The following is a 27,573-nucleotide window of genomic DNA, read 5'->3' on the forward strand; positions in this document are numbered from 1 at the left end:
GCCACACGCTGGGTTCATGTTCTTTTTCAGCCTAACAAAGATACGCTGACTAGGTCTTCCATGATGAGGGTTCTCACCAGAGAACATTTTTCCTGGTTACCTGTGCGTGTCCTGTGAACGGGTGCAGGCATATCTCTGCATTACAGCTAGTTAATGTTAGGAGCTCTTGCTGTGTCCGGAGCCCTGTTTCCAGAATTCCACATCTATTATCTCACTTCCTCCTTACATGGACCCCATGAAGCAAATACTACTATTATCGCCATTTTACAAAGGCAGGTGCGGAAGGACAGGGGGATTTAGTAACTTGCTCAACATCACATAGCTGGCAGTTGGCAGAGTGGGGATTGGAGCCCAGGATTTGCCACCACTGCTTCTATTCTGACCTGTGTGTCCTGGTGAAGGCACAGTGTAAAGCCACACTCCCGTGCTTTGGAGAAAGAGGTCTTTTTTGAAGAAGTGAATATCAGTATGTCCCTGAAGAAGAGACAGGGGTCTGGGCCAGAAGCTGGGATGAGGAAGGTTGGCCTTGGAAAGGCTAAAGAAGGAATTCCTGTCCCCACACTTGGTCCTTTTCCCTCTTCAGATAAGATTTTTAGGGAGGCAGAAGTTTATTTTTTGTATGTTTTTTTGAAATGTTTATTTATTTTGAGAGAGAATGAGACAGTGTGAGCAGGGGAGGGGAAGAGAGAGAGAGAGGGATGGGAGAATACCAAGCAGCCTCTGTGTTATTAGTGCAGAGCCTGCCTCCAGTCTACTCCCAACTGCGAGATCATGACCCAAGCTGAAATCAAGAGTCAGACACTTAACTGACTGAGCCACTCAGGCACCCCAGGAAGCAGAGGTTTAAACATTAGCTCTTGGGTGCAGACTGCCAGTCAGCCCCCCATGTGGAAACAGGCGTTGAACAAAGACATTTTAGGTGAACCAACGGGGAGCTATTGGAGATTTTCAAATAAAGGACTAATATATGTGCTTAAAAAAAAAAAAAAGAGGGGAGCCTAGGTGTCTCAGTTAGTTGAGCCGCCAACTCTTGATTTCAGCTCAGGTCATGATCCCAGGATTGTGAGATCAAGCCCCATGTCAGGCTCTGTGCTGACAGTGTGGAGCCTGCTTGGGATTCTCTCTCTCTCTGCCCCTCTCCCCAGCTTGTGTGCTCTCTCTCTCTCTCTCTCTCAAAAAAACAAACAAACAAACAAAACACACAACAAAACAAAACAAGCCCTGCGGCTTTGTTGAAGATATACTGGAGGGAGGAATGTAGGAGACCTGAGTGGAGTCAAGTACACACAGTTGCAAACGTGCACAAAAGAGGAACCGGGAGAGCATGGTGTTGGTGCCATGGCCGCCCTTGCCGTGGGGAGGTCAGGTAAGACGTGACTGCCTGGCTACCAGTTTGGTCACTTGGAGGTCTTTGGTGACCTTACAAGAGTATGTCCATGAACAGTGGAGACAAAACCTCATTGGAGTGGATTCACCAGAGAATGAACTGTGAACATGTAGACTGCAGGGTGGAGACTTTGTTCTCAGAGGAGTCTTGTCGTGAAGGGAACAGGCAATGAGTAGACACAGTTGTGAAGTCCCGGGGCATTTTATTTTGTCTTCTTTATCTTATTTTTTTTTAAAAGAAGGGTGCTATTCAAGTATGTCAACTGGTAAGTATGATCTAGTGGAGACAGAAAATTTGATGACACGGGAGGTAAGGGGATTACTGTAGGAGCAAAATCCTTGAAGTTTATAAGAAGTGGTCAGGGACAATGCACCAGTGAGGGGTTGGCCGTATCCTGGAACCCAGATGTTTACTCTTAAAAATAGGAGGAAAGCCAGACTATGTGGATTTGTAAATGTAGGGAGGCTGATAGTTTGGTTGATAGCAGGGAGGAAGATAAGAACGCTTTCATCCGACTGCCTCTATTTTCTTAGTGCCTAAGAAGCAAGGTCACCATCTGATGAGAAAATAGGAGAACGGGTATCAGGAGAAGGGGTATCAGAGCTTTGAGGAAACAGGAGGAGCTATGTGTGATACTGTGATTCATAGTAAGATATATATGTTTGGTCTTTCCCCCATTTCTGGAACAAAGTTCCTAAAATCCTTGGAATTTCCTAAGTGATGAGAGCAACCAACGTGTCTCTTATTATGTTAATGAGGTGACTTTTGGAAATTGCCTCGGGATGTAGGGATGGGGGCTGGTTACCAGGAGAACCCACTCTGTGGTGAGAGGGTTGAGGGACAGCACTGGAGATTGAATCAACGACCAGTGGTTTAATCAATCCTGTCTATTTAATGAAGCCTTCATAAAACCCCCGAACTATAAGATTTGAGAGCTTCCAGGTCGGTGAACTCATGGAGATTAGGGGAGAGCGGCATGCTTTGAGAGGGCATGGCATTTCTGGCCTCCCTCCATACCTTGCCCGGTGCATTCTTCCATCTGGTGCTCCCGAGTTATATCCTATTATAATAAACCACTGATCTAGTAAGCAGAATGTTTCTCTAAGTTCTGAGAGCTGCTCTAGCAAATTAATCAAACCTGAGGAGGAGGTCATTGGAACGTCTGATCTTATAGCCAGTTAGAAGCACAGGTGACAATCTGGGCTTGTGACTGGCATCTGCAGGGGGGTGGGGTGAGGGCAAGCCCTCAATCTGTGGAATCTAATGCTATCTTTGGGTAGATAGTGTCAGAATTAAGTTAAATTATACTGAATTTTCAGACACCCTGCTGGTGTCCCAAGAATTGCTTGTGGTGTTGCAGAAGCCTCCAACCCCCCCCCCCCCCCCATCTTGGAATTGAGTCCAGAAACACAAAAGATTATAAAATAGTAAGAGAACTACATGTCTAGGGAAAGTATTTGTATTGCCTGCCAGCATTGGGGTGCACTTGAATTCTGAGTGCTAAACTAAATATCAGTCCTTTTAGCTCCTTTCTCCCTATCATCAGCTGCTGGATGATGGAATAGACACAGCAGAATTTTCCAGGTTTTTGGAGTTTTGGAAAGATGTACAAGAGAGAGACAAGCAAGGGAGAGAAGGTTATACGCATGTGAGGGAAACCAGAATATGTCACCTCAAAATCTTCCTCTTTGACATAAAATTTTTTTTCAGGCTGACAGCAATTAAGAAGTAGTAAATGTAGAAAAAGTTCCCCCTTTTCTACCCAAAGGCAGGAAATAAATTTTCCTTTTGTTGGAGACAGACTTTTATCAATCCAAAGACTAGAGAAATCTACAAATAGATTTTGTTAAACAAACCCTTATCTTTCTAATTGCTTCTTTGCCATTTACTACCTGAAACCCCCACCCCTTTGTTTTGTCCGTTCCTTGCAAGCTTGTTTCTTTGTCTGAAAGGTATAAAAGCTTCCTGCTCTGGTCATTTCTGTAAGAAAATATATTTCTGCTGTTTTAAGCCAACAAGTTTCTAGTGATTTATTACAGTAGCCCTAGGAAACTGATGTAGTCATATTATTATTAATCTAAGGATCCTTTATTTTAGCCTGACTAAATGGTAAGCAAGTCTAAATGTGATTACACAGCACAGTTGAACGTGGGCATTTCTCGTGCTCCAGGATTCCGGAGAAGGGAAGGGGGAATGGACTTCTTGCATGCGGAACAGATGGTGCAAAATCAGTAACTGAAACACACTTTCCTATCTTTTTTAAAGAAGTTTTATTTATTTATTTTAGTAATCTCTACACCCAATGTGGGGCTTGAACTCGTGATCCTGAGACCAAGAGTCACATGCTCTTCCGACTGAGCTGGCCAGAGGCCCCCAAACACACTTTTATAGCTTAAGGACCTCAACAGTTTTAGACGTTACGTCTTGCTGTCTTAGTGCACACCAGTGGTTTTCAACATGGGGAGAGTGCTGCTGGCCTCTAGTAGATAGAGCAGCGATGAGGTTAACATCCTACAGTGCACAGAGTAGTCTCCCACGACAAAGACTTACGTGGCCCAAAATGTCTAAAGTGCTAATGTTGAGAAATTTGAGGGTAAATATAAATATATTCCAGTTGCTCCTTCCTTTCAACTTAGCACGATTTTTGTTTATATCAGTACTCAGCATTGAAATTATCTTGACTGTTTACTGTTGAGCCGAGTCATGTACTACGTGGTTCCTTTTTATATAACTTTTGCTTTTCATGAAGGTGATCATTGACTCCTTTCTTTTTCATTTATATATTTTTCTTCATAACTACCATTAAATCCTCCTACAGCCTCAATTAGTCTCTCAGTATAATTTCTACATTGTCAAACTTGCCAATTAGTGCAAAGTTCTTTTTCTCCCAGAAAAGCTGCTTTCCGGAGCCTCCCGTTTTTATGTTCCAAGTTAGAAAAGGCTGCAAAACGGGCTCAGAGAGATTAAACGGGCAGAGGTCACACAGCTAGTCTGTGGCAGAGGTGGGACTCAAACCCAGGCACGGCAATCTGTCCCTTGCATTTCTTATTGGTGTCCGTTTGGATTGTCTGTGGGGCTCTCTGAACGGGTGGAGGTTAGCAGCCCAGGTGGCGAAAGATTCACCCAACGCAGAACAAAAGAGACAGAAGTGTATTGAATACACAGCAAGGGAGTGGTTGGCAGAGCAGTAAAGGAGAGACCGTCCGCAATGAGGTGGTGGTGCGGGGCCACAATTATAGGGTGGGGTGAGGGAATAAGGGAAGGTATGGAATTAACCCTATTTTGGTAAGTTTGGGAACTGCGCCTGGTTTAATTGGTGAGCTGTGGCCTACGGCTATTTAGAGATGGGTTGCTTAATAAGCCCCTTTGCACTGTCTGTTTGCATGTAGCTCAGTGGTGGCTGTGGCCCCTTTTTCCTACTCAGGTTTCCATCGTGCAAGCTGGTTGCCTGCAAGTGGCCTCTACATTAGCTATTGCCGAAAGGATGGTGTGCAACCAACCGTCCCCAAACTCAGTGCCTCAAGAAGCAATTATGTATTATTTCTCATGTGTCTGCGGATGGCTGGGGTTAGCTAGGGTTATCTGGGGCAGCTCATCAGCGGCTGATGGGCTCCATTTACCTACAAGCTGGCCCAGGCATGTTCTCCTGTCGACAGCAAAAGTGCAGGAAAACAAACCGAATTGTACAAGTGCTTTCCAGCCTCTGACGATCACATCCTCCTAATCTCCCATTGATCAAAGCAAGCCGCATGGCCAAGCCCAAAGTCAAGGGTCAGAAAAGTTCAGGATACCCATGAGGGTAGGGTGGGGGGAGCAAATATTAACTAACAATAGTTGTAGCTACCACGTTGGCTAACTAGTAAGATACATAAATGACAAGAAACTCTTATCAAAATATTTAATGATGAATATACATCAGTTGAGATGTTGAAATCAGTTGAGATGTCTCAATTAGTTGCTTTTTGCTAAACACAAGCAATTTCTTTAGTCTTAACCATGAATTTTCACAGAAAATATGTAAGCATTAAAAGCATATTGATGAGAACAAAGGCAAGAAAAATGCAGTTTGAATTAAATCTCCTTACAGCTTGCAGCCCATGGACAGGCACCTAAAACATACAGAGCATGACCTTCTTCAGGGAGCTCTGGCTGCCTTAGTGCCTTCATGCTTTTCATTAAAGACTCAAAGTAACCTGATCTTAACAGCAGCTGCCCCTCAAGGTCCTAAAAGGGTCAAAATGGCCTAGAAAGTTACTTTATGTCTATCCCCTCCCTCCACAAACTTACAAGTATATCATCAGTCACTCCTTGCAATCCCAGGAAAGCTCTTCCTGCCCACACGTCCCATCCCTGTGCTATAACAAAATCACCTGTTTGCACCAAAAACGTCTCAAGAATTCTTTTACAGCCGTTCACTCTCGAACCCCAAACTTCCACTTTTTATCAATATTGCAATGCAGTATTGAATGTATCAAAACACTTCAATCTGATTTGTTTATTTGCTTTCTTGTTCTCTTTTGTAGTTTTTGAAATTTGCACACCTAAATGGGCATACCCATTTGAAAATAAAATGTTATAGACAACGAAACTGAACTAACTTCTTTGAACTTTAAAGTAGAACACTGGGGTGCCTGGGTGGCTCAGTTGGTTAAGTAACCGACTCTTGATTTTGGCTCAGGTCATTGTCTCATGGTTTGTGAGTGTTGGGCTCTGTGCTGACCACTGGGAGCCTTCTTGGGTTCTCTCTCTCCCTCTCTCCGCCCCTCCCCCACTTGCATGCTCTTACATACTCTCTCTCAAAAGAAATAAACTTAAAAAATAATAAAGTACAGCATTAAAGTATATTGCTCTCAGACTACATTAATATTTGAATGATAAAAATTCACAAATAATTAATATTCCTAGAATTAAACCATATCCATACTCTATAAACTTATAACAGCATATTTTAAAAATATGCTACTATAATGTGCTAATGTAACCATTGCTTAGGGACCACTGAATGATAAACACATTGAAAAAGAAAACAGGGACGTTTTAAAAGATGAAAGACTTGCAAATTTCTGTTTGAAAATTTTAAGCAAATTACTTTCAGGTACATGCTTATCTATTAAAAAATGTTAAAGAGTTCAACTGTATAAACCCCTTAATATACCTTGCGAAGTAATCAAAAGAACCCCTAGACCAAAACAAGAAAGTTATTAATATATATTTTTATGTATTATGTTTATATTATCATTTATTAGGTAATATTATGTAATTTTTCTACGATGCTGTATTTGTTTTAATGCGGATGTCTTTTAACTCTGAGATAACAGATAAGAAAGACAAGTAGAAAAACAGTGTTTCTATACAACCATAAAACCAGTCAGAGATATATTCTATTACTAAATCCTTCCCTCTTTCTTGTTTGTACTGCTACAGCCCACGGCTGAATGGGTTTTTCACTCTTTGTTTCCCCCCATGTGGAAGTAGGTCAGGTACCAGGACTTTTCCCTGTTGGAACTCCCGTGGAGGTTGAGAAACTGGAGAACGGGGTCGGTCTGCAAGTAGGCTCAGAGTCAGATCACACACATACTTACGGGGGTAGAAAATTAGGGTCCGCTGAAGGAGTCATAGCCATCTGTGCCCTCCTGAAAAGTGCCCTTAACACAGGCCTGCTCGTAGTGCTTTCTTGCAAGCGGCAATTAGGAGACCTGTCTTCCCTCTCCTGCTGAAAACACACGCTCTGAAACCTCGTGTGCAGCAGCCTGAGGGCGGGTAATACAACAGGGGGAGCAGACAGACCGCGCACCCGGCCCGGAAGTGCCGCTTCTGCTTATTTGCTGACCCCAGGTCCTGGAACTTGCCAGCCCCAGACTTTAAATCCTGCTATTTCTTCCTGGGAGCAGATCGAAATCGCCCCGATCTGCGTTGTGTAGAGATTCCTTATAAAGCCACTTAATTTACAATTGTTGCTTTGTGCCTCTCAGTCGCTGTGAAAATATTAGGGTATTTGTGCTAATGAAAGGATTTTCTCACAGCCGCCAATTTCTGGGGAGTGAGCCAAGGAATGACCCCGGAGCGCCCCAGTGCCCCTCCAGGGATCAGGTTTGTGACCTCAGGTGGCCCAGGATGAGTCGGTTTCCATTCACAGATACTTTGAGGTGCTCTCCAACCTCACCCCATTCTGAGCCACAAACTTACAAGGTTGTTAGGCACCTTTGGTCTTTAAACACACACAATATACACACAGCCCTTTAAAAGAGGAGGGAAGCCAGCATCTGGCAAAATGAATGTGTGGTAAAATTAAAAACAGGAAAAATAAATTATGCCAGCTATTTGTTTTAAACAGAATACAGTAAAGTCATGGCGAGTTTTTACACGTGGCAACTCTGTCAGTCTTGACACTACTACATTTTAAGACAAAAATATTAGACAAAAATATGAAGATAATCATGGGGATATAACGTACAGCATGGTGACTGTATTGCATATTTGAAACTTGCTAAGAGACTAAATCTTACAAGTCCTCACCACAGGATGTAACTTGTAACTATATACATGTTAACTAGAGTTACCTAGTAACTCCTATGTATTTACAATATAAACAGATAGTGAATCATGTTGTACACCTGAAACTAATATAATGTTGTATGTCAGAAAGAAAGAGAAGGAAGGGAGGGAGGAAGAGAAAGAAAGAGAAGGAAAAGAATGAGGATGACACATTGTTTCATCTGGCACATGCTTAAGACTAAAAATTTTGGCATCCCAGGCCCTCCAATCCTTCCTCTACCACACCCACTGAGTCTCCAGAACCTACCTTCCAAATAACTGTCCTGTCCACTCTGCCACAGCCTTACTCAGACCCTCAGTATTTCTTACCTGGATTATCACAGCGACCTCCTGGTTTCACTATTCTCCCCCACTGCTGATCAGACTAATCCTCTAAAATCCGTATCTGCTTACAGACAGTTCACTCTCTCGTTTCGATTAAACATCCATAGGATAAATCAAATCTTGGCATAGAATACACATCTCTAAATAGCCTGACCCCTATTCCGGCCTTTAAAAAAAATTTTTTTTTTAATGTTTATTTTGAGAGAGAGAGAGAAAAAGAGAGAGCACGCGCAAGTGGGGGAAGGGCAGAGAGAGAGGGAGACACAGAATCCGAAGCAGGCTCCAGCTGTCAGCACAGAGCCTGATGAGGGGCTCAAACTCAGGAGCTGTGAGCTCATGACCTACTGAGCCACCCAGGCACCCCGACCCCGATTCCAGTCTTACCCTGTAGCCACTCCTACCAGATTCCCTGCCTCTCTACCTCTGATGGGAGTGTCTCAGCTCTCCATTCCCATCCCAGTCAGGTGTCTATCCATATGCTTGATTAAGGACAGAATTTGTTTGTGAAGGATGCAGCTACCTACTTCCTTGTGGTTATAGTGAAAGGGTACTTAATACCTACTGTCATCAATGAACTGGGAAGGACAGCATAATTCCAATCAGACTTTAAAGGAAGTCTTAACAAGCGTGGAATTTTGAGATAAATAAATGTATCATTTATGCAGGTTTCCTTTGTTTTAAGCCTAATCCCAATAGGTAAAAAATATACTTAAAAGTATCTATTTTTTATATGAAATTTATTGTCAAATTGGTTTCCATACAACACCCAGTGCTCATCCCAACAGGTGCCCTCTTCAATACCCCTCACCCACCCTCCCCTTCCTCCCACCCCCCCATCAACCCTCAGTTTATTCTCAGATTTTAAGAGTCACTTATGGTTTGGCTCTCTAACTTTTTTTTTCCTTCCCCTCCCCCATGGTCTTCGGTTAAGTTTCTCAGGATCCACATAAGAGTGAAAACATATGGTATCTGTCTTTCTCTGTAGGACTTATTTCACTTAGCATAACACTCTCCAGTTCCATCCATGTTCCTACAAAAGGCCATATTTCCTTCTTTCTCATTGCCATGTAGTATTCCATTGTGTATATAAACCACAATTTCTTTATCCATTCATCGGTTGATGGACCTTTAGGCTCTTTGCATAATTTGGCTATTGTTGAGAGTGCTGCTATAAACATTGGGGTACAAGTGCTCCTATGCATCAGCACTCCTCGATCCTTTGGGTAAATTCCTAGCAGTGCTACTGCTGGGTCATAGGGTAGGTCTATTTTTAACTTTTTGAGGAACCTCCACACCGTTTTCCAGAGCAGCTGCACCAGTTTGCATTCCCACCAACAATGCAAGAGGGTTCCCGTTTCTCCATATCCTCTCCAGCATCTATAGTCTCCTGATTTGTTCATTTTGGCCACTCTGACTGGCGTGAGGTGATATCTGAGTGTGGTTTTGATTTGTATTTCTCTGATGAGGAGCGACGTTGAGCATCTTTTCATGTGCCTGTTGGCCATCCGGATGTCTTCTTTAGAGAAGTGTCTATTCATGTTTTCTGACCATTTCTTCACTGGATTATTTGTTTTTCGGGTGTGGAGTTTGGTGAGCTCTTTATAGATTTTGGATACTAGCCCTTTGTCTGATATGTCATTTGCAAATATCTTTTCCCATTCCGTTCGGTTGCCTTTTAGTTTTGTTGATTGTTTCCTTTGCAGTGCAGAAGCTTTTTATCTTCATGAGGTCCCAATAGTTCATTTTTTATTTTAATTCCCTTGCCTTTGGGGATGTGTCAAGTAAGAAATTGCTGCAGTTGAGGTCAGAGAGATTTTTTTCCTGCTTTCTCCTCTAGGGTTTTGATGGTTTCCCGTCTCACATTCAGGTCCTTTATCCATTTTGAGTTTATTTTTGTGAATGGTGTGAGAAAGTGGTCTAGTTTCAACCTTCTGCATGTTGCTGTCCAGTTCTCCCAGCACCATTTGTTAAAGAGACTGTCTTTTTTCCATTGGATGTTCTTTCCTGCTTTGTCAAAGATGAGTTGGCCATACGTTTGTGGGTCTAGTTCTGGGGTTTCTATTCTATTCCATTGGTCTATGTGTCTGTTTTTGTGCCAATACCATGCTGTCTTGATGATGACAGCTTTGTAGTAGAGGCTAAAGTCTGGGGTTGTGATGCCTCCCGCTTTGGTCTTCTTCAATATTAAAAAGTATCTATTAAGAAGGGCCTCTGGGCATTGGAATTAAGTTAGATGTGGCCCATGGGTGGTAGGGACAATGGGGAGGAAAGAGAAAAGTACTGTCTCCTACACAACAGAGAAGCCACAGCAAAGGCTAATGCTCTTGGTTAGTGTGGTTTATGGAATAATTTTTCATCCCTGATAAATCATAGCTAAATCTTCCTCTCTAGGGGTTCCTGGCTCAGTCGACTGAACAGCAGACTCTTGATTTCAGCTCAGGTCATGATCCCAGGCTCATGGGATCAAGCCCTGCTTTGGGCTCTGCCTTCAGCATGAAGCCAGCTTGGGATTCTCTCTCTCTCCCTCTGCCCCTCTCCCCTCTAGCTCACACCCTCTATCTCACTCTTTCTCTAATAAATAAAGTGAAAAAAAATTAAATCTCCCTCTTTAATTTGAAGCCAGTTTTTAAAGGGAAGTGAATTGAAGAGTTAGTTTACACATTTACATGCTCAATTTACAATTTACCTACACAATCTCCCTGCACAAATTTTGTATCACCATTTATTTGCTCAATAAAAGAAGAATTCAAGGAGGACTGAGCACAAAAAGACAAGATTAATCAAAACCTCCATTTATCTGGATGCCAATAGGGACTGGCCCCACAGGAGAGGGTCATTCGTTAATCAAACAGTAACTGATCACGGTGGGGCCCAAGTGTTTGGTACCATATCTAGTTGAGTAAATTCTACAGACAACACCTAAGAGGGAGAAGGGGGCAGGGAGAATAGATGGCCAACAACAGAGGAAAGCCTTTAAAAAGAAAGAGATTAAGGGTATTGGGTAGCGGGATGGGCTAAATGGGTAAAGGGCATTAAGGGGGCCCTTGTTGGGATGAGTACTGGGTGTTACATGTGAGTGGTGAATCACTAGATTCTATTCCTGAAATCATTATTACACTATATGTTAACTAACTTGGATTTAAATTAAAAAAAAAATGTGATAAACTACTGATGTATACCAAAAAAAAAAAAAAAAAAAAAAAAAAAAGAAGAAGAAGAAGGAAGGAAGAAAGAAAGAAAAATGAAAATATCAACAACAACAACAAAAAGAGATTAGGAGATTATGGGACTCTAAAAAAGCACCATCAGATATAGGGAAGGACATCCTATTGTTTCCGAACACTGATGGGCTTTCTTTACACCTTCTTCTTTCACTCTAGTCCCATACACTCACTGATAAGTGAAACTTACACTTACACTCCTTTCCTTCTAATGCACAAAATCTTATATTTGAATTTCAACGTTTTGGTTTCCTAAGAGCTTTACGGTAAGTTGATACAGAGGATTTTGCTTTAATTTCAAGCTTATACAGTTTATTTTTTTCATTCTTTTATTCTCTCCTAGTGTCCTCCCAGGTTCATAAGGAGCGTAAGAAATGCAGTGGTAAGAAGAGCTTCTATAATGCTAAGCTCAGGTCAGACATGCAGCTGTATCTCCACTGAAACCACTGCCTGTTTTGTGTGACAGTTTTGTTTAGATAAAGCCACAATTTAAAGCACCAAGCTCTTCCAAAAAACAATGTATGAAGACTGGAAATTGCAGAAGTGTATTGCTGACACTTACATGAAAGAAACTTACAGAAATTCCCACAAAAGAGAAGAAAAAATTATCATGGATATTAAATAATGAATAAACATAAAATAAGGATGATACCTTGTGTTTATAGCTCAACGCAACTATAAAACTGAAACACATCTATACACTAATGTAAAGCAAACCATAAAACAATAACAAAAAATAATTTAATATGATGGATGATATAGCTTTCCTGAAAGTCAGCTGCAGGTATTGGGTCTATAATGGGAAGATGTAGCTCCTGATATTGTCCTCTAAGTTTAGCCCTTTTAGTGTAGATATTGAGCGGTATGGACACTGGGGTTAGGGAGATAATGTAGAAGATTCTTATAGTACATTCATTCCTGTTCCCTCTGGAGGCTGAGGGAATAGAAAGGAATTAATGCAAATGACAAGTTCAGAGGAGTTTCTTGACTTTCTTGACCCCCTCACTGCACATAAGGCATGCAAGAAGGAGGAATCCAAGCCACTCCTAAATTTTGAGAAGCTGTTTGAATACTATTGAAATCGCGGGCAAAAGCCATGCTTTTCTTGCAGAGTTACCAACAGTAAGATGATCAGAGTGAACCATGGCATAGGCTGACTGTTAGTTGATATATTTAGGGCAACCTTTTCCCAAGTGTATTTTGTGAGAGGCCAAAACACAAAACAAATGTTCTGTTGGCCCGCACTGTTACAGAGTAGAGTTGACTATCAAATTATTTATCAACATTATCTGCTTTAGTGAATGCGCCTATTCAAGAAAGTTTGGTATTGGAAAAGAAAGTGGTTTTGTAGAAAGGCCATTTTGAATAGCTCACTTCAAGCGCTGACCTTTTCCATTTTGAGAAGTTTCTATTGACCTCCTGAAATGATTTGGGGGCAGTAAGTTGACCCTTGACAGAATTTCTTACCATTAAATTAAACATATTAGCTCCAAAATATGATTTGTGTCATAAAGTTTAAAAATCTGGAATTTATTTATCCACGAAGATTCCACCTAGCTGCCTCAACAAGAAGTTTTCACTCAGACTATTTCTAGTGTTTTGGGAAGGCTGATACTTTTAACACCAAGGGTGACTCAGAGGATGTGTCCCCTTACTGTACTGTGCTTTAATTGAAGAAAGAACATACTGAACATTTAAGCTGCAAACAGTTCCTAGGAGATCACCTTTCCTTCTGATATTGTGTCTAAATTGCCTGATTTGCACGCAGCTTCCAAAGTAATATATGAGTTTCTGGATTAAAAAACATTCTTTCCTTTGGCTAAAAAAAACAAAATACCTTTGTTATTTATGTTTTCGATTTTATGCCATCAAAAGCAAAGCATCACGTTGGCAAGCATATCTGGAGTTATTTATAGATCATCTAGAAATAATATTAGGAATTCATGTTTCTGAAATGGAAATGAACACCCTATAGACTTAATGGAAATGTGATTACCCAGCAAAAGTTGTAATACATTGAAAACTGATTTTGTACTCTTGAATACCATTGGTCAACTATTTTAAACACCAATCTTAAAATATATTGTATGAAATTAAGTGAATTGGCTCTGAGTAGCATTGCCCTTTAAAGCCTCTGTGTCAACTTGCAGAAAGCCCTGGAGACACAGTGTCTACGATCCAATGTTTCCAGACAGCTAATTTTCTGGGTAACAAGTAGACTCTGGAGAAAAAAAATAAAAATGGGGAGGTGCTCACTTAGAAATCTGTGTATAAATACTAAGAAAGGTTAAGATTAGGCATGGACAAAATAGAACTTATCTCTAGAGAGAATAAAAACCAGTGATGATTGGTTTACATAACTATGGAGGGATTAAGCAAACAAGATCGTCCTTTTTTCAGAGTCTTCCCCCCGCCCCCCGAAAAGTCATACTGCCTTGGACTTTCTGAGAGACTGATGTGTTGCTTAAAAAAATGCTGAAATGAAGTTTCATTCCTGTTCCTGAGTAGCTGGGTGGCAGATAGATTTCAATGATTTCATCTATGAGCTGTAGATTAATAATAATAGTAATAACAACAACCACCATACAGGGTCATTGTGGGAATTAAGAGAGAATATATGCCATGGACTGGATTTATCGACCTCCCCCCCCCCCCCACCTTAAGTTAATATGTTGAAGCCCTAACCCCCCATGTAACTATATCTGGAAATAGGGCCTTCAGGGAGGTAATTAAACTTAAATGTGGTCATAAGGTTAGGACCCGATCTTGAAAGGATTAGTGTCCTTATAAAAAGAGACAACAGAGTCCTTGCTCTCTCTCTGGCACGTGAGGACACAGTGAGAAGGCACCTATTTGCAAGCCAGGAAGAGACCTCTCACTAGAAACCAATCCTGCTGGACTTCTAGTCTCCAGAACAGAGAAAGTGAATTTCTTCTGTTGTTTAAGCCAACCAGTCTATGGTGTTTTGTTATGGCAGCCAGAGCTGGCAAATACAATAAGGTAGGGTTATCAAGGGGAGGATCCATGTCAGACTTGCTTGGTTTTTTAATACCAGAGCATTCTCAGTGCCCTTTCTCTAGTAGATACTCAATAAATTTTTACTGAACAAACGAGTACACAATTGAATCAAAATTACAAAAGTTAATCAATAGACATGCATTTGAATTCTCTTTGAGTAGAACTGGTTTCAGATGCTTTCTCTGGGTTCTTTATTGTATTGCATAAATTGGGCAGCAGGTACATTTCGTGTAATGCCAATCTGGGTTCTTTTTCCTTCTCTACCTGTCCCTTTTCCTTCACCTCCTCCGTTTTCCTCCACTTACCTAGGTAGGTTTTTAGAGAATGCAGCTTGGGATCCAGACTGCCTGGGTCCAAATCCTGGCTCTACTGCCTGCGGCCTCAGGCAAGATGTTTAACTCCTGCATGTGCCAATAATAGCATATGTAAAAATGCAGATTATTACAGTACCTATGATTGGGTTGCTGTGGAAATTAAACAAACTGATACATGTCATGCTTGGAAAACAAATGGTGAGGGAAGCCTGGGTGGCTCAGTCGGTTAAGCGTCTGACTTCTGCTCAGGTCATGATCTCACGGTTCATGAGTTTAAGCCCCGCGTCAGGCTCTGTGCTGACAGCTCAAAGCCTGGAGCCTGCTTCAATTCTGTGTCTCCCTCTCTCTCTGCTCCTCCCCCACTCACACTCTGTCTGTCTGTCTCTCTCTCACAAATACATGAACATTAAAAAAAATTAAAAAAAAAAGAAAACAAATGGTGAGCTCTCATCAAGGTTGATAGTTATCAATTATTCCCAATCATGCTGTAATAAGACCTTATATGCCTTTTCTCTTTTCTACCTTCAATCTCTGTCCTGGTTCCTTCCCACCAACATTTTATATATGCAAAAACATCCCAATTTAGAAGATAAACATTGTTCCTTGAGCCCTTACCCCTCTTTGGCTACAGGCCAGTCCTTTCCCTCTACTTTATAGCCACTTTTAAGACAAGTCACATATGCCATTGTCATCATTTTCCCAAGCTGCACTCAGTATATTTCAGTTGAACATCCTCCTATCCCTGCCTATACTCCCCCATCCTGAATATCTTGGAATACAATGGTCATTGATTCTGTTTTTCATTTGCTTTAGTTTCAAGTGGAATTGGATACCAAACATATCCTCCTTCTCCTTCTCTCTTCTGTTGTTGGCCAGACCCCATTCTTTGGCTCTCCTGCCTCTGTGACCATTTGTCCCCCCATCTCTTGAAGGTTTCTTCTTTACACTGGCTTTCAGATGTCCTCAAGGCTCTGAGTCTACATCCACTTCACAGCCAACTGCATCCGTACCTCTCCCTCTACCTGCACAACCATCCTATCACCACACTCTGTCTGTTGAGCCTCTTCAATGTCTCTCCGATTTATGCATGTAAATCCATCTCCACCATCAGTCCTGGTGCAGCCCACCATATACCCCTCGCTGTTTTTATATTACAGCCTCATAACTAGGTTTTTCTACCTTTCATCTTGTCCTCTCTTGGTTTTCATTCAAAAATGCAGAGTGGATCAGTTCTTTGTCTGCTTAAATCCTCTAAGTAACTTGTCAACACCCTCAGGAAATGGTCCCCCTCCTCTAATGTGCCCACAAGGTTTCCAGACCCGCCTTCTGCCCACCTTTCTGACGTCAGCCCTCACTCACCCCTCTACTATTCTCCTAATCCAGATTCCATGGGTTTTGAGTTACTCAGTGTTCTGATACTCACTTTTGCCAGGACTTTGAGCATCCTAGACCCTCTTCCTAGAGTCTCCCCACTACGCTTTCCAGTCCAGGTGGCTTCCCTGTTATTTCCTCCAACAGCATTTTTCTGTAACACAAACTTTTGTTTTCAAATCTGTATTCTTTGCTCCATGAGAAAGAGAATTATCTATGTCTTATTTACCTTTTAACACAATACACATTTAAGTATTTGTTGAATAGGTGAATGAATGAATTCTCCTCAATTTTCCTTATGCTCATTTTTAATCCTTTGGTCCAAATATTTTGATCTGTATGATAGTTAATTTTATGTGTCAGCTTGACTGGGCCAAGGATGCCTGGGTATCTGGTCAAGTATTCTGAGCATTTCAGTGAGGGTGTTTGGGGATGAATTTAATATTTAAATCAATAGACGGGGTAAAGCAGATTGTCCTTCCTAATGTGGTTGGGCCTCATCCAATCAGTTGAAGGCCTGAATAGAACAAAAAGACTGACCTTCTCTAAATAAGAGGAAATTCTTCTTGCCTCACTGCTTTCTAGCTGGGACATTGGTATTTTCTTGTCTTCAGACTCAAATTGAAGCATCAGCTCTTCCTGGATCTTAAGCGTGCCAGTCTTGAACTGAAACTATACTATTGATTCTCGTGGTTCTTAGACCTTTGGGCTCAAACTAGAACCTGTAATATTGCCTGTGCTGGGTCTCCAGCCAGCAGACTCACCCTGCAGGTCTCAGGACTTGTCAGCTTCCATAACTGTGTGATCCAATTCTTATAATAAACCTCTTTGTCTATCTATCTATCTATCTATCTATCCATCATCTATCTATATCTATCTAGATATAGATCTCCTATTGGCTCTGTTTCTCTGAAGAACCCTGACTGACAATCTGCCAATAATATTTGGAGTTGGAAATATAGCAAGAAGTGAATCAGATACAAAGATAATAAAACATAAATGTTTACCACCTGCCACTAGCAGCAATTTTCTAAATATTACCAATTTTGAATTTATTTATTTATTTATTTAATTTTGAGAGAGAGGGAGAAAGCGTAAGTGGGGGAGGGGCAGTGAAAGGTAGAGAGAGAATCTTAAGCAGGCTCCATGCTGCCAGTGGCGAACCCAACACGGGGCTTGATCCCATGAACTGAGATCATGATCTGAGCCTAAACCAAGAATCGGGTGCTTAACCGACTAAGCCACCCAGGCACTCCTGAATTTTATTTTTTATTTTCATTCAGAAGTTGCCAAAATCCAGAAGGTCATCGTCAAAAACAGTGAAAATCAAGAGACATCAATAAGTTGCAAATTGAGCACATCAGTCTTTAGGGAAGTGTCCTGCATTAATACATATACTGCCCGTGAGTTCATGTGCACATCAGTTGTTTTTAATTCGTATTTCCAAAAGAACATTTCAAACTTATGTTCTCTGAACAGCCTACAAGTTTTAAAAATCTATAATGTAGCTAAAGCCTCTTATAAAGAACCACCTGAGTTCTGCACTTGACAAAAGTAGTTGCTGAATAGAAGAGGGAAAAATTGAGAGATTAAGCAACTCCTATCTTTTTTCTAGGCACATGGTAAGTCTTGTGTATGTTCCATAAATTAATGTCCTGTTGAAATCCCAGTTGCCACCTGGCACATTCCTGATTCCTGTTGCCACTATTGAATTGTCTGGCATGAGAATTCAGATAAGTTCATCATCACACCGACAAAATCTGAGCACCCGCTCTGTGCTAGGTTCTTTGCTAGGTGGGGAGAAAACATGAAGAATAACATATGCCTGCTCTTGAAAGAAGAGTAGGAACATAGAAAGAATGAAGAAAATGAAGAGCGAATTCAATGGTAGATTTTCTGGTCTTTACTCTATTTGCCTTCATTTCTTTCTCACTCACCTTTAAGACAAATCATGGTGTTTGGGAATAGCACAGATCCATGCCAATTATTTTTATATGAATGTGCAGGTGCATAAAGGGATCACTGGCCAAATGGCAGTTTACAGGAAAGAGATTTAGGAAAGAGATTTAGTGGAAATAACTACTATGATGTAAACTTTTAGAGATTTAACTGTATTTGTTCCAATACAGTTGGAACAATAAAGTGGTCTGAGCTGCTAAAAAAGCTAACAGTGCTTAATGTTGTTCCCATTTGCAGAAATAAAATGTCCTGATCAAAATAGGTAATAATTTCCCAATTGTATACTTTATTATCTATTGCTGAAAGATTTTGGAAATTTTGCCTGGAGTAAAACAATTAAAACACATCTGGGAACTTTCTTCAAACCTTTGGTCCTCTTCTATGAATGACAAATTGGAAAAATGTGTGAAAATGACATGTGTGTCTTATTGTTAAGAACTTTCCAGCAACTAAAACTACAGAACGAAGAAATGGATTGGCCTGGGAGATCTGAGTAAATACAATAATCTCTATCACTGGATGTGAGCAAGAATACAGTGGAAGGACACCTGTAAAAGATGATTTAGAAGGAATTATTCTATTGTTTGGGAGTTGAATTAGATGACTTTTAGTTCTGTCCTCGAGCTTTGAAGTTCCATGATTTCAGATTTTAGTAAGTTGTAGACTGTTTACCTATCCCATGGGTAGACCCTCCAAAGGCACATTATTAAAATTCTTATAGCATGTCCAATAATATCATTACACATGCACACAAAATCAATTCAGAAATTTTGTTGAATAATTATTAACGCAACAAAGGGTACACTTTGGTACTCGATCATACCTATGGTATGTGGTATTTCACAAGTTTAGCTTTTTCTTTGTAATTCAAATTGTACATGATATAAAGACTAAGAATACCGTTTATAATCTGAATTATTTTAGCCACAGAAAAATAATCCATGGGCTCTCTATCCCTTCCACTGTATCTTCTATTTCTGTCTTTTTTATTCTTTTGTTTCTGTCTTGTTTTGTTTGTTGAAAATATCATCATTACAAGTAAGTGCAATGATAGATTTTGTTAAGTGCTTGCTTTTAAGTACTTGGGATCTGAGTACTTGCTCCAATGTACTCCAGGGAATGCTTTCATTTATTTTATCTTCCTGTCCATTCATTGTTTCTAATAAAAGGTTAAGACCAAAATAGTTCTCCTTCAGAAATGTACAAGAGCATATTTCATTTAACTTTAGTTCATAAAAGTTAGTGGAAATAACTACTATGATGTAAACTTTCTGCATATTCTTCTCAATGTTATTTTTCTCCAACAACAACTACTTTTCAAATATTTAAAGTTCTGAATCTGAGATCCCGTGAGACTAGCTCAGTTTTTATCATGGATATTAATAGTATGTTAATAAAATATCTCAGATGTAATATAAATGCCTGTTGGAACCCCTCAAAAGTGGGGCTAGTTCTCTCTTTAATATATAATTCTCTTTTTTTGATTGGGACAGTTGATCTATGACATCTTTCATCCTTCCTGACTAGCTACTTGCTTCTGTGACTCCTTTGGCCTCTCAGTTTCTTTCTTTTTATTTATTTTTAATTTTTAAAATATTTATTTATTTTTGAGAGAGAGAGAGAGAGAGAGACAAAGCATGAGTCAGCAAGGGGCAGAGAGAGAGGAAGACACAGAATCTGAAGCAGGCTCCAGGCTCTGAGCTATCAGTACAGAGCCCGTCGCAGGGCTTGAACCCACAAAGCATGAGATCATGACCTAAGCCAAAGTCGGATGCTTAACTGCCTGAGCCACCCAGTACTCCCTCAATTCCTTTCTTAATGCAGCTGTTTAGGTCAGTCAGAGGAAGCTACCAGGAAACTCCCTGGATGTCCCTACCAGTTGACATCCTGAGCAACAACCAAAGACAAGACTTTTTCTGGGTCCAACCAGATTGAGACGCCAGTGAACCAAGCAGGGTCCCTTACTATTTCATCTTCTACTCCTCTACCTGAAGGCAATGTTTCTTTTTTTCTTCTTTTTCTGAAGTAATGTCAATTACTGTCAAAGTTCTCAAAGCCCAGCTGCTTAGGCTCTGTGAAGGAAGCATCATTAGAAAAGATATAAGACCATATGTATCACGATGAAAGAAACATTGATTATTTTTTAATTGATGAGAAAATAGTCTTATAAAATGTTTCATTGCAATACACCAGCAGGATGAGTGATCTATAGCTCCTGAAAGCTTTGAAAAGCCTTGTTCCTTCACTGATAGACAGTGAGGTTTATCAGCTCAGCTGTTGACAGCTTACCCCATATTCGGTCTTTGCATGAAAAACATAATTAATACTGCCTTGAATAGTCCAAGCTGAGTTGAGAAACCATCTGTCAGAGATGTTGTCAGAAATTCCTGCCTTGGATGGAAGGCTGGATGTTATTAACCCTTATGGTTTCTTTCAACCCTTGATTCTCCTTAATCATGATAAAGATACACTTTTTCCAAATGGGAAAGTTGGTCCATGTGATGTTTTGATTCTAATGGAATTGTTAAAAGATGAAAATAAAATCTTTCTGTAAGTCAAAGATCATTCCCTTACTCTCACCCTCTCTTTCTCTCTAACGATTGTCTAAGAATTGACCATTTCTGCAGAGAAATTTAAAAATTGAGGGAAAAAAGTCTTTGTGTGTATATTATCTTTGTATTAAGAGAAAAAATCTCTAGGGAAGAACTTCTCTATACTCATCCCAGGTTAATTTATAATTTGGGGTGCTAGTGTCTGGAAAGCCACTGCCTATGTGACAGCTTCATGCTTCAATGTTAAAAATCAGAATGGGGCCAATTCTAGTGAATAGAGGTCCACACAAACAGTTGCTGTTTTTGTTGGTTCCTCTGGTACCAAGTCTAAGAATAGGAAAAAAAAAAAAAAACTGGCAACACAACAGAAACCATCTTTTCCTTCAGCATAAACTGAGGCATGTGTTTCATGGAGGAGGGGAAGAGTGTTTCTTCTTACTTTCCTTCAGTAAAAGAGCTTAGTTCCATTAAGCAATGTTGGAAAATATATTGGAGATAGTATATTTAAAATTAATTTAAAAGGTAACGTCTTTTTAATGCCTTTTAATATAAACAAAAATTGATTTTATTAAAATGCTTTCAGATATTACGATACAATGATTTATCACTCCAAGTCTGGAGCATAACTTCCTTTCCAAGTATATTGATTTTTAAATGTATTTGGGAAGTGGGAAAAGAACCAGAACAGTCTACCAAAATTCTTCACTCTCGCACTTAAACAGAACCAGGCCCATTACGTTAATGGAGTCTATTTCAAAACAGTACAGAAAAATTATTTTTTCAAAAGGATAGAATTAACAACTAGAAGTGTTTCTTAAACAACAAAGGACAGGTCATACTTTTCTAAGCTGTGTTTTGCTAAGTTGAAACATGAAATGTCAAACATTGATAATGTTCAAAGTTAAGTACACTGAGTCATTGAAATGTCTCAAATGTTGAAATGGATTATCAATGTTATTGGAGTCTTTACAGAACCTAGAAACTTCTATGTTCATTGTTAACATGAAAAATGTAAAAGGTTCTATTTCTCTCTTTAGATTCAGTGCCTAGATAGAACTGACTTAAAATTTAAAGCACTTTTAGAAGAAAATTTCAGGGCTGTAGAAGTTAAATATGGGGCAAAACCATACTTGTCCCTTTCCCCCCATGTTTTCTGTTAAGGACTTAATAGATGCTAAGGTGTTTAACTGAACTCAGAATAAATGTTTCTGCAAAAAATTGAATTTTAATTGTTGGGCTGTTTAGCTCTTACAGTGATGCTCATTCAGAACGCTATGTTAAATATGTAGCAGTAATTGTATGTGTTTTTCCTAGCTTGTGGTATAAGATATTATGTCTTTTGGTGTAATATTCTTATATCAAGATTATCTGACTTCAAATAAAGAACTCATTTCAGAGTGCTGCTTGAATATAAAGACTATCATCTGAGGATTAGAACTAGGCTGATTTTCAGTTATGCATCTTGGTATTCGCTCCATTGTTATTTTCCAGGGAATAAAAGGGCAACATGAAACAGCGGATTTGTTACTGGTGCCTGGCTTTGATGTGTCTTCCCCTGCACCTGTTAGTGGAAGGGAAGAGCGATACAAATTGTAAGGTGAAATCCACAGAAGATCCAAAATCAGCGGGGTCCGTAGAAAGAGGCATGACAGTGTTGCTGTTACGAACAGATGCTGGAGTACCGTGTACTTGGATTCAAGTCTAAATATTCAATAGCTGTATGTATGACTTGGGCAGTTACTTAAACTCTGCAGTTTGGAGTTTCAGGGTCTTCATTTGTAAGAGGAGGTTTGCTAGAGGTTTAAGTACGTGTGTGCGTGTGCGTGTGCGTGTGTGTGTATACATATATATGTATATAAATCTACACTTAAGATGTACATAATATTTTATATGTATGTATTATTTTATATATGGGTACACATTTACTTAAGATTATATATATCTTACTTAAAACTATATATATTTACTTCAGATTATATATATCTACTTAAGATGTATATATGATATATATTCATTTAAGATATATACATGGATATATACATATATTTACTTCAGATTTTATATATATAATAGAGCAACAACATCTTGGCAGGTGGTGTTACTTAAATATTATTATATTGACCTGTCACTTCTATAGCTGAACTGCTAATAAGTTAACACAATTGATTGATGTGATGGTTCTTTCCCTGTTTTTTCTTTGAAGTTTCAGTTACAGCAAAATGTCAATTAAGAAATTGAGTAAACATGTAACGAGATGCCCTACAGCAAGGTGCTGAGTTAATAGTCAGAATAATCACTTCCTGAATACATATGAATGAAGTCTTTGTAGAACTAGCCGAGGGGCTGTTAATGGGCTTTTGTTTTAGAGATGATGGATTGATATTCCAGGGATAGGCCTGATGGGAACCCTCCTAGCCACTGCCTCTCATTGCCTAGTACTAAAACAGTAGCCTTGCAAAGAAGTATAGCCTCAAATTTATCAAAGCACTAAGCTTGAGATTCATAAGGACAAAGATTTTGTCTGTGTTGGGTTATTGCTGTATCTGCAGAATATAGACAAATGCTTTGCAAATAGTGGGTGCACAATAACTATTTCTTGAATGAACTGAATGAACGGAAACCTTGACCTTTTCTTTAAAAGAGGTTTAACATGGGGTGCCTGGGTGGCTCAGCCGGCTACGCATCCAACTTCAGCTTGGGTCATGACCTAGAGGTTCATGAGTTTGAGCCCCATGTCAGGCTCCGTGCTGACAGCATGGAGCCTGGAACCTACTTCAGATTCTGTCTCCATCTCTCTGCCCCTCCCCTGCCGATGCTCTGTCTCTTTCTTTCTCAAATATAAAATAAAACACAAAACAATTTTTAAAATAGGATTAACAGGCTTTCTTTCTCACCTCTTGACAGATTTCTTACCCCAAGAATGCTGGCAAGCAGGAAAGCAGGGATGAGGAGCAGTAGAGTGCAGGAGAGGATATGAGTGCAAACCTGTACATTTAACAAGTATTCTAGAAGCCAAGGATGTGGTTAAACATTCACAGGAATGTGTGGTGTGGAGTGGTGCCACACTTCACTCAGATTCCGGTGTGTGTGTCACATTTGTATTACAAATATTTTGCTCAGTTTCTGACTAACTTTAGTGTCCATACTTAACACTTTGTCCACGCCAAGGCTTTCAGAAATCCTTTATGGCCAAGTGTCATAAGCTGACGCTTTTACTTTCTGCAAACACTTAGCTTCCTTTCAATAGCTGCTCTTCAACTTTGACCGGCTAAAATATTCAGTGTGACACGATCCATTTCACAGGTAGGGCTGATTATCTTGCATTACTTATAAGTTACCTTGCAACCTCAGAGAATGGATTAAAAAATAACATTCTCAAAATTATTCCTGAAAACCATCTAAATACATATTCGTTTTTACTACCATAGCAAACATTTTCTGAAAACAGAAATAAGCCCCTTTCATAGTACAGATGAGCTAATAGTTTGAAGCAGAAACTATTCATTTGTACACACTGTAAGTTTTTCTAATTACGTTTGTAATAAAAACTGAGAAGGTATTAGTCATCCTTCGCTGAGCCACGCCCAATTCTACTTGTCTTTTCTCACTATAATAAAAACAACAAACAATCTTAAAGTACATTATTAATCGATTAGACATGATTTCTTAAAATGGTTTTTACCATCTCATTTAACTTTGGAGCTTCCAGACATTAATAACGAGTCACCATAAAGCTATCACGGATTTATAACGCACATTACCACATCAAGGTTTGGCCCCAAACCTCTGTGGGCCCAGAAGCAAAAAGAAAGATGTTTACAAGTGAGCCGTAGCAGAAGTACACTGAAAACACGTATCTGTGGTCACGGTAAACAATTAGGCCAAAGGCGAGTATAATGAACATTTAGGTTCATTTTATTCCAAGGAATCGTTTCTATTCTTGAAGCTCCATGTAGCAAAAGTCCTTAGGGTTAGAACACTATTGAGTGGTATAACTTTGCTTGGACTTTGGGCATACAAGGTAAACATTTTACAACAAAAATTTACAGCCATATTTAACATAAAATCTAATCAATGTTAACACACTTGGCATTTAAGGCTAATCCACATTGGAAAACAATCATTTCCAGGATGGAGATCAAATATCTTAACACAGTGTCACCTGTCTGAGTTTAAAACTGTATCCATAGGATGTGTTTTCACATTTGTCAGTTTCTTTTTCACTTGTGTAGTAGAGGGAGGCACTTTAAGAGCTATTAACTGTAGTTTTAGAAGTACAAGATACTGAGTTTCAGCAGTGATTGGTAAGTATGGCAAGGAATTAAAATGAAATTGGATTAAAAAGAAAGTAAACAAACCATTAAATCAGAAAATTTCGCCAAATCTTGTAAAGATCACTGATTTCTGATCTGAATAACCTCCTCACTTAAAAAAAAAAAATTAGTAGTTATCACCCACCTACGCCCCCAAAAGTGAACATACTACAGGTTCTGAAGTTAAGGTATGATGGTTTTACTGCTTGGGCTTGTAAGGGGTTTTCAATATTGACAAGTACTTTATGTCTTGAGCAGTATTTTGAAATATTGTATTATTATGCATAGGTTCCAAAGTGTCATAAAAACTAAAGGGTCCAATAAAACCTATTGTAAGAATTTAGTAAAACGTATAAAAATTAAAAGGCTAAAAAAACCCACTCCGTTTTAAACGTGTAAAAGGAAATCGAATTGCTTCGTGGGAATCCAGTGACTTTTGTTTTGTTTTGTTTTGTCTTATTTGGTCGGTAGGTACTGCACCCGCCACAACACGTTGGAGAGTAGGTCCTGGTACACACTAAGAAATATCCAACCAGGTAAATACATCAGGGTGATGAGGCCCATGAAATTGAGCGGGTAGTGAGAATAGTCCCAGGAACAAGCACCGCACATGCGGAGTCCCAGACCCCAGGACAACTCCCACACATAGACGAAGACCACGTAGATGGGCACCCGCTTCCAAGCGCTCCAGCCACGACTGCAGTGCAGGTGGAAGTAGAGCTTTTCCACCACAAAACTGCAGCTGCCATAAATAAAGAAGGACCAGAGCGACGTGTGGCCGCTGGTGGCCCCGTCTCCCTGCCCCAGTAAGTTAAAGAAGAAAGTGAAGAAGATCTCATCCAAAAAGCCGTGCATTCCGAAGAAAAGAAAGCGGAGCAGGTCCGGCAGCCCCTGACCGGAGGCTCCTCCGACGCCCCGAGTGTCTCGGGGTAGTCGCCTCCGGCCACCTGCAACCACAGGGGCCCGGGCGCCCAGAGGGGCGGGGGGCGCGCCGGGCCGATGCTGCGGCTGCTGCCGCTGCTCTGGCTGCCGCCGGTACCGCAAGCGCAGGAAGCGCTTCAGGAACACATGGCAGTGGTAGAGAGCCAGCACATACTGCAGCGCTAGGTCCAGTGTCCCCGGCGCCGCCGCACCCCGCGGTCCGCTGCGCAGGCCGAGCAGCAGCGCCTGGCCCGCCAGGGTCTGCAGCGCCACGTGGGCCGAGGGGTAGAGGAGAAAATTGAAGAGGAAGGCGCTGGGGCAGCGCCGCTGCTGCAGGTAGACCTTCTCCAGGGCGAAGTGGGTGAGCGAGTGCAGCAGGCAGCGGTAGGGCGAGGAGAAGCCCAGCATCCGGAGGTCCGGGCTGCTAGCGAAGCGCCGAGCCGCGGACACGAGCACGTCCAGGGTGATCCCGTGCATCCCGTAGAAGTAGAGGCGCATCCAGGCGGGCAGCGCAGCGCCGTCCGCCGGCGCTTCAGCAGTGGACAGCGGCCCCGGGTTGCTGGCGGCAGCCTCGCCTTCCCGCCCGCCGGGGGCCCCCGGACGCCGCGCGGCGCCGCTTCTGTGCGCCCGACCCTCGCCGCCCGCATCGCTGCCCGCCATGGGCTCGGAGGGTGCCCGGGCGCCCGAGCCCGCGCCGTCGCCGCCGCCGCCGCTGCAGGGTGCGCGGAGCTGCGGGGCGGAGGAGCCGAGCCCCGCGCCGCCTCCCGGCCGCTGCCGGCCCCCGGGGGGCGCGCAGGGTGCTCCGTCCCGGCCGCGGCCCGGTGGCAGCCGCAGCTGGTGCGCCCCGGAGACGCGCGGGCCGCCCGGCTCGCGCAGTACCCCCGCCGCGGCCCCACCGCGCTCTGCCCTCCGGTCCCGGGTGAGGTGCAGCCGGCCGGCGCCCGCGCTCACTTTGCGCGGCCTAACGCGCGCCGCGGCCCGGCGAGGGGCGGTGGCGCTGGGGCTGCAAGGAGAAATGCGGAGGCTGCTACAAACCCCGTCTCCTCCGCGCCTCAGCCCCGCCGCCTCTGCTGCAGCCTCTTGAAGCGTGAAGCGAGCAGTGACACCCCTTCCACGGGCCCTCCCCATGCCCCTCTCCGCCTGTCTCAACCCTCTCCCGCCTCGCAGTGCCCCCTCCCCGCTCCACCCTCCGAGCAGATCCCGCGGGGTCCGCAGGAGGAGAAGGCCGGGCCCTGCTTCTCCGCCCCCTTCCCCCGCGCTCTGCACCCAGGTCCCCAGTGGTGCAGGAGGCGTTTGCTCGCGCGGAGGCAGGAGCGGAGAAACACCTAACAGGTGTGACCGCGAGCTGATGGGCACTCCCTGTATCGCGGAAACCGGGGCCAGGGCCTGGCTGGCAGAGGCCAATGGCCTAGTGCCACAAACCAGAGGCCGGGCCTGAGACCAAACTGTGGTGCTGTATATTTAATGTTCTAATTCAAAGCCAGCTGTGACCCAGCCACAAAGAATAAACACGAGTGGGTGGAAACTGTCATGCCAGGGACAGGCTCAACAAACCCGAGGGACAAGTCTCAGGTAGCAGGCTCAACAAACCAGCCGCAAAACCAGAGATAAGGTTAGTTGCCCAAGTGACTGAGCAAG

The 27,573-nt window shown here is 41.8% G+C and overlaps 1 protein-coding gene across 1 annotated transcript; it reads right to left on the reverse strand.

Annotated features, from left to right (window-relative positions):
- Positions 1-24,595: 24,595 nt before the first annotated feature.
- Positions 24,596-27,119, reverse strand: TMEM229A (transmembrane protein 229A). Its single transcript, XM_019452616.2, has one exon. It carries the CDS (start codon positions 27,061-27,063, stop codon positions 25,471-25,473), a length of 1,593 nt encoding a protein of 530 aa, XP_019308161.1. The 5' UTR covers positions 27,064-27,119; the 3' UTR covers positions 24,596-25,470.
- Between the last annotated feature and the right edge of the window lie 454 nt (positions 27,120-27,573).

The sequence above is a fragment of the Panthera pardus genome, unplaced genomic scaffold (genome assembly GCF_024362965.1).
Source record: "Panthera pardus isolate Hobbes unplaced genomic scaffold, ASM2436296v1 HiC_scaffold_8, whole genome shotgun sequence".
Taxonomy (NCBI): domain Eukaryota; kingdom Metazoa; phylum Chordata; class Mammalia; order Carnivora; family Felidae; genus Panthera; species Panthera pardus.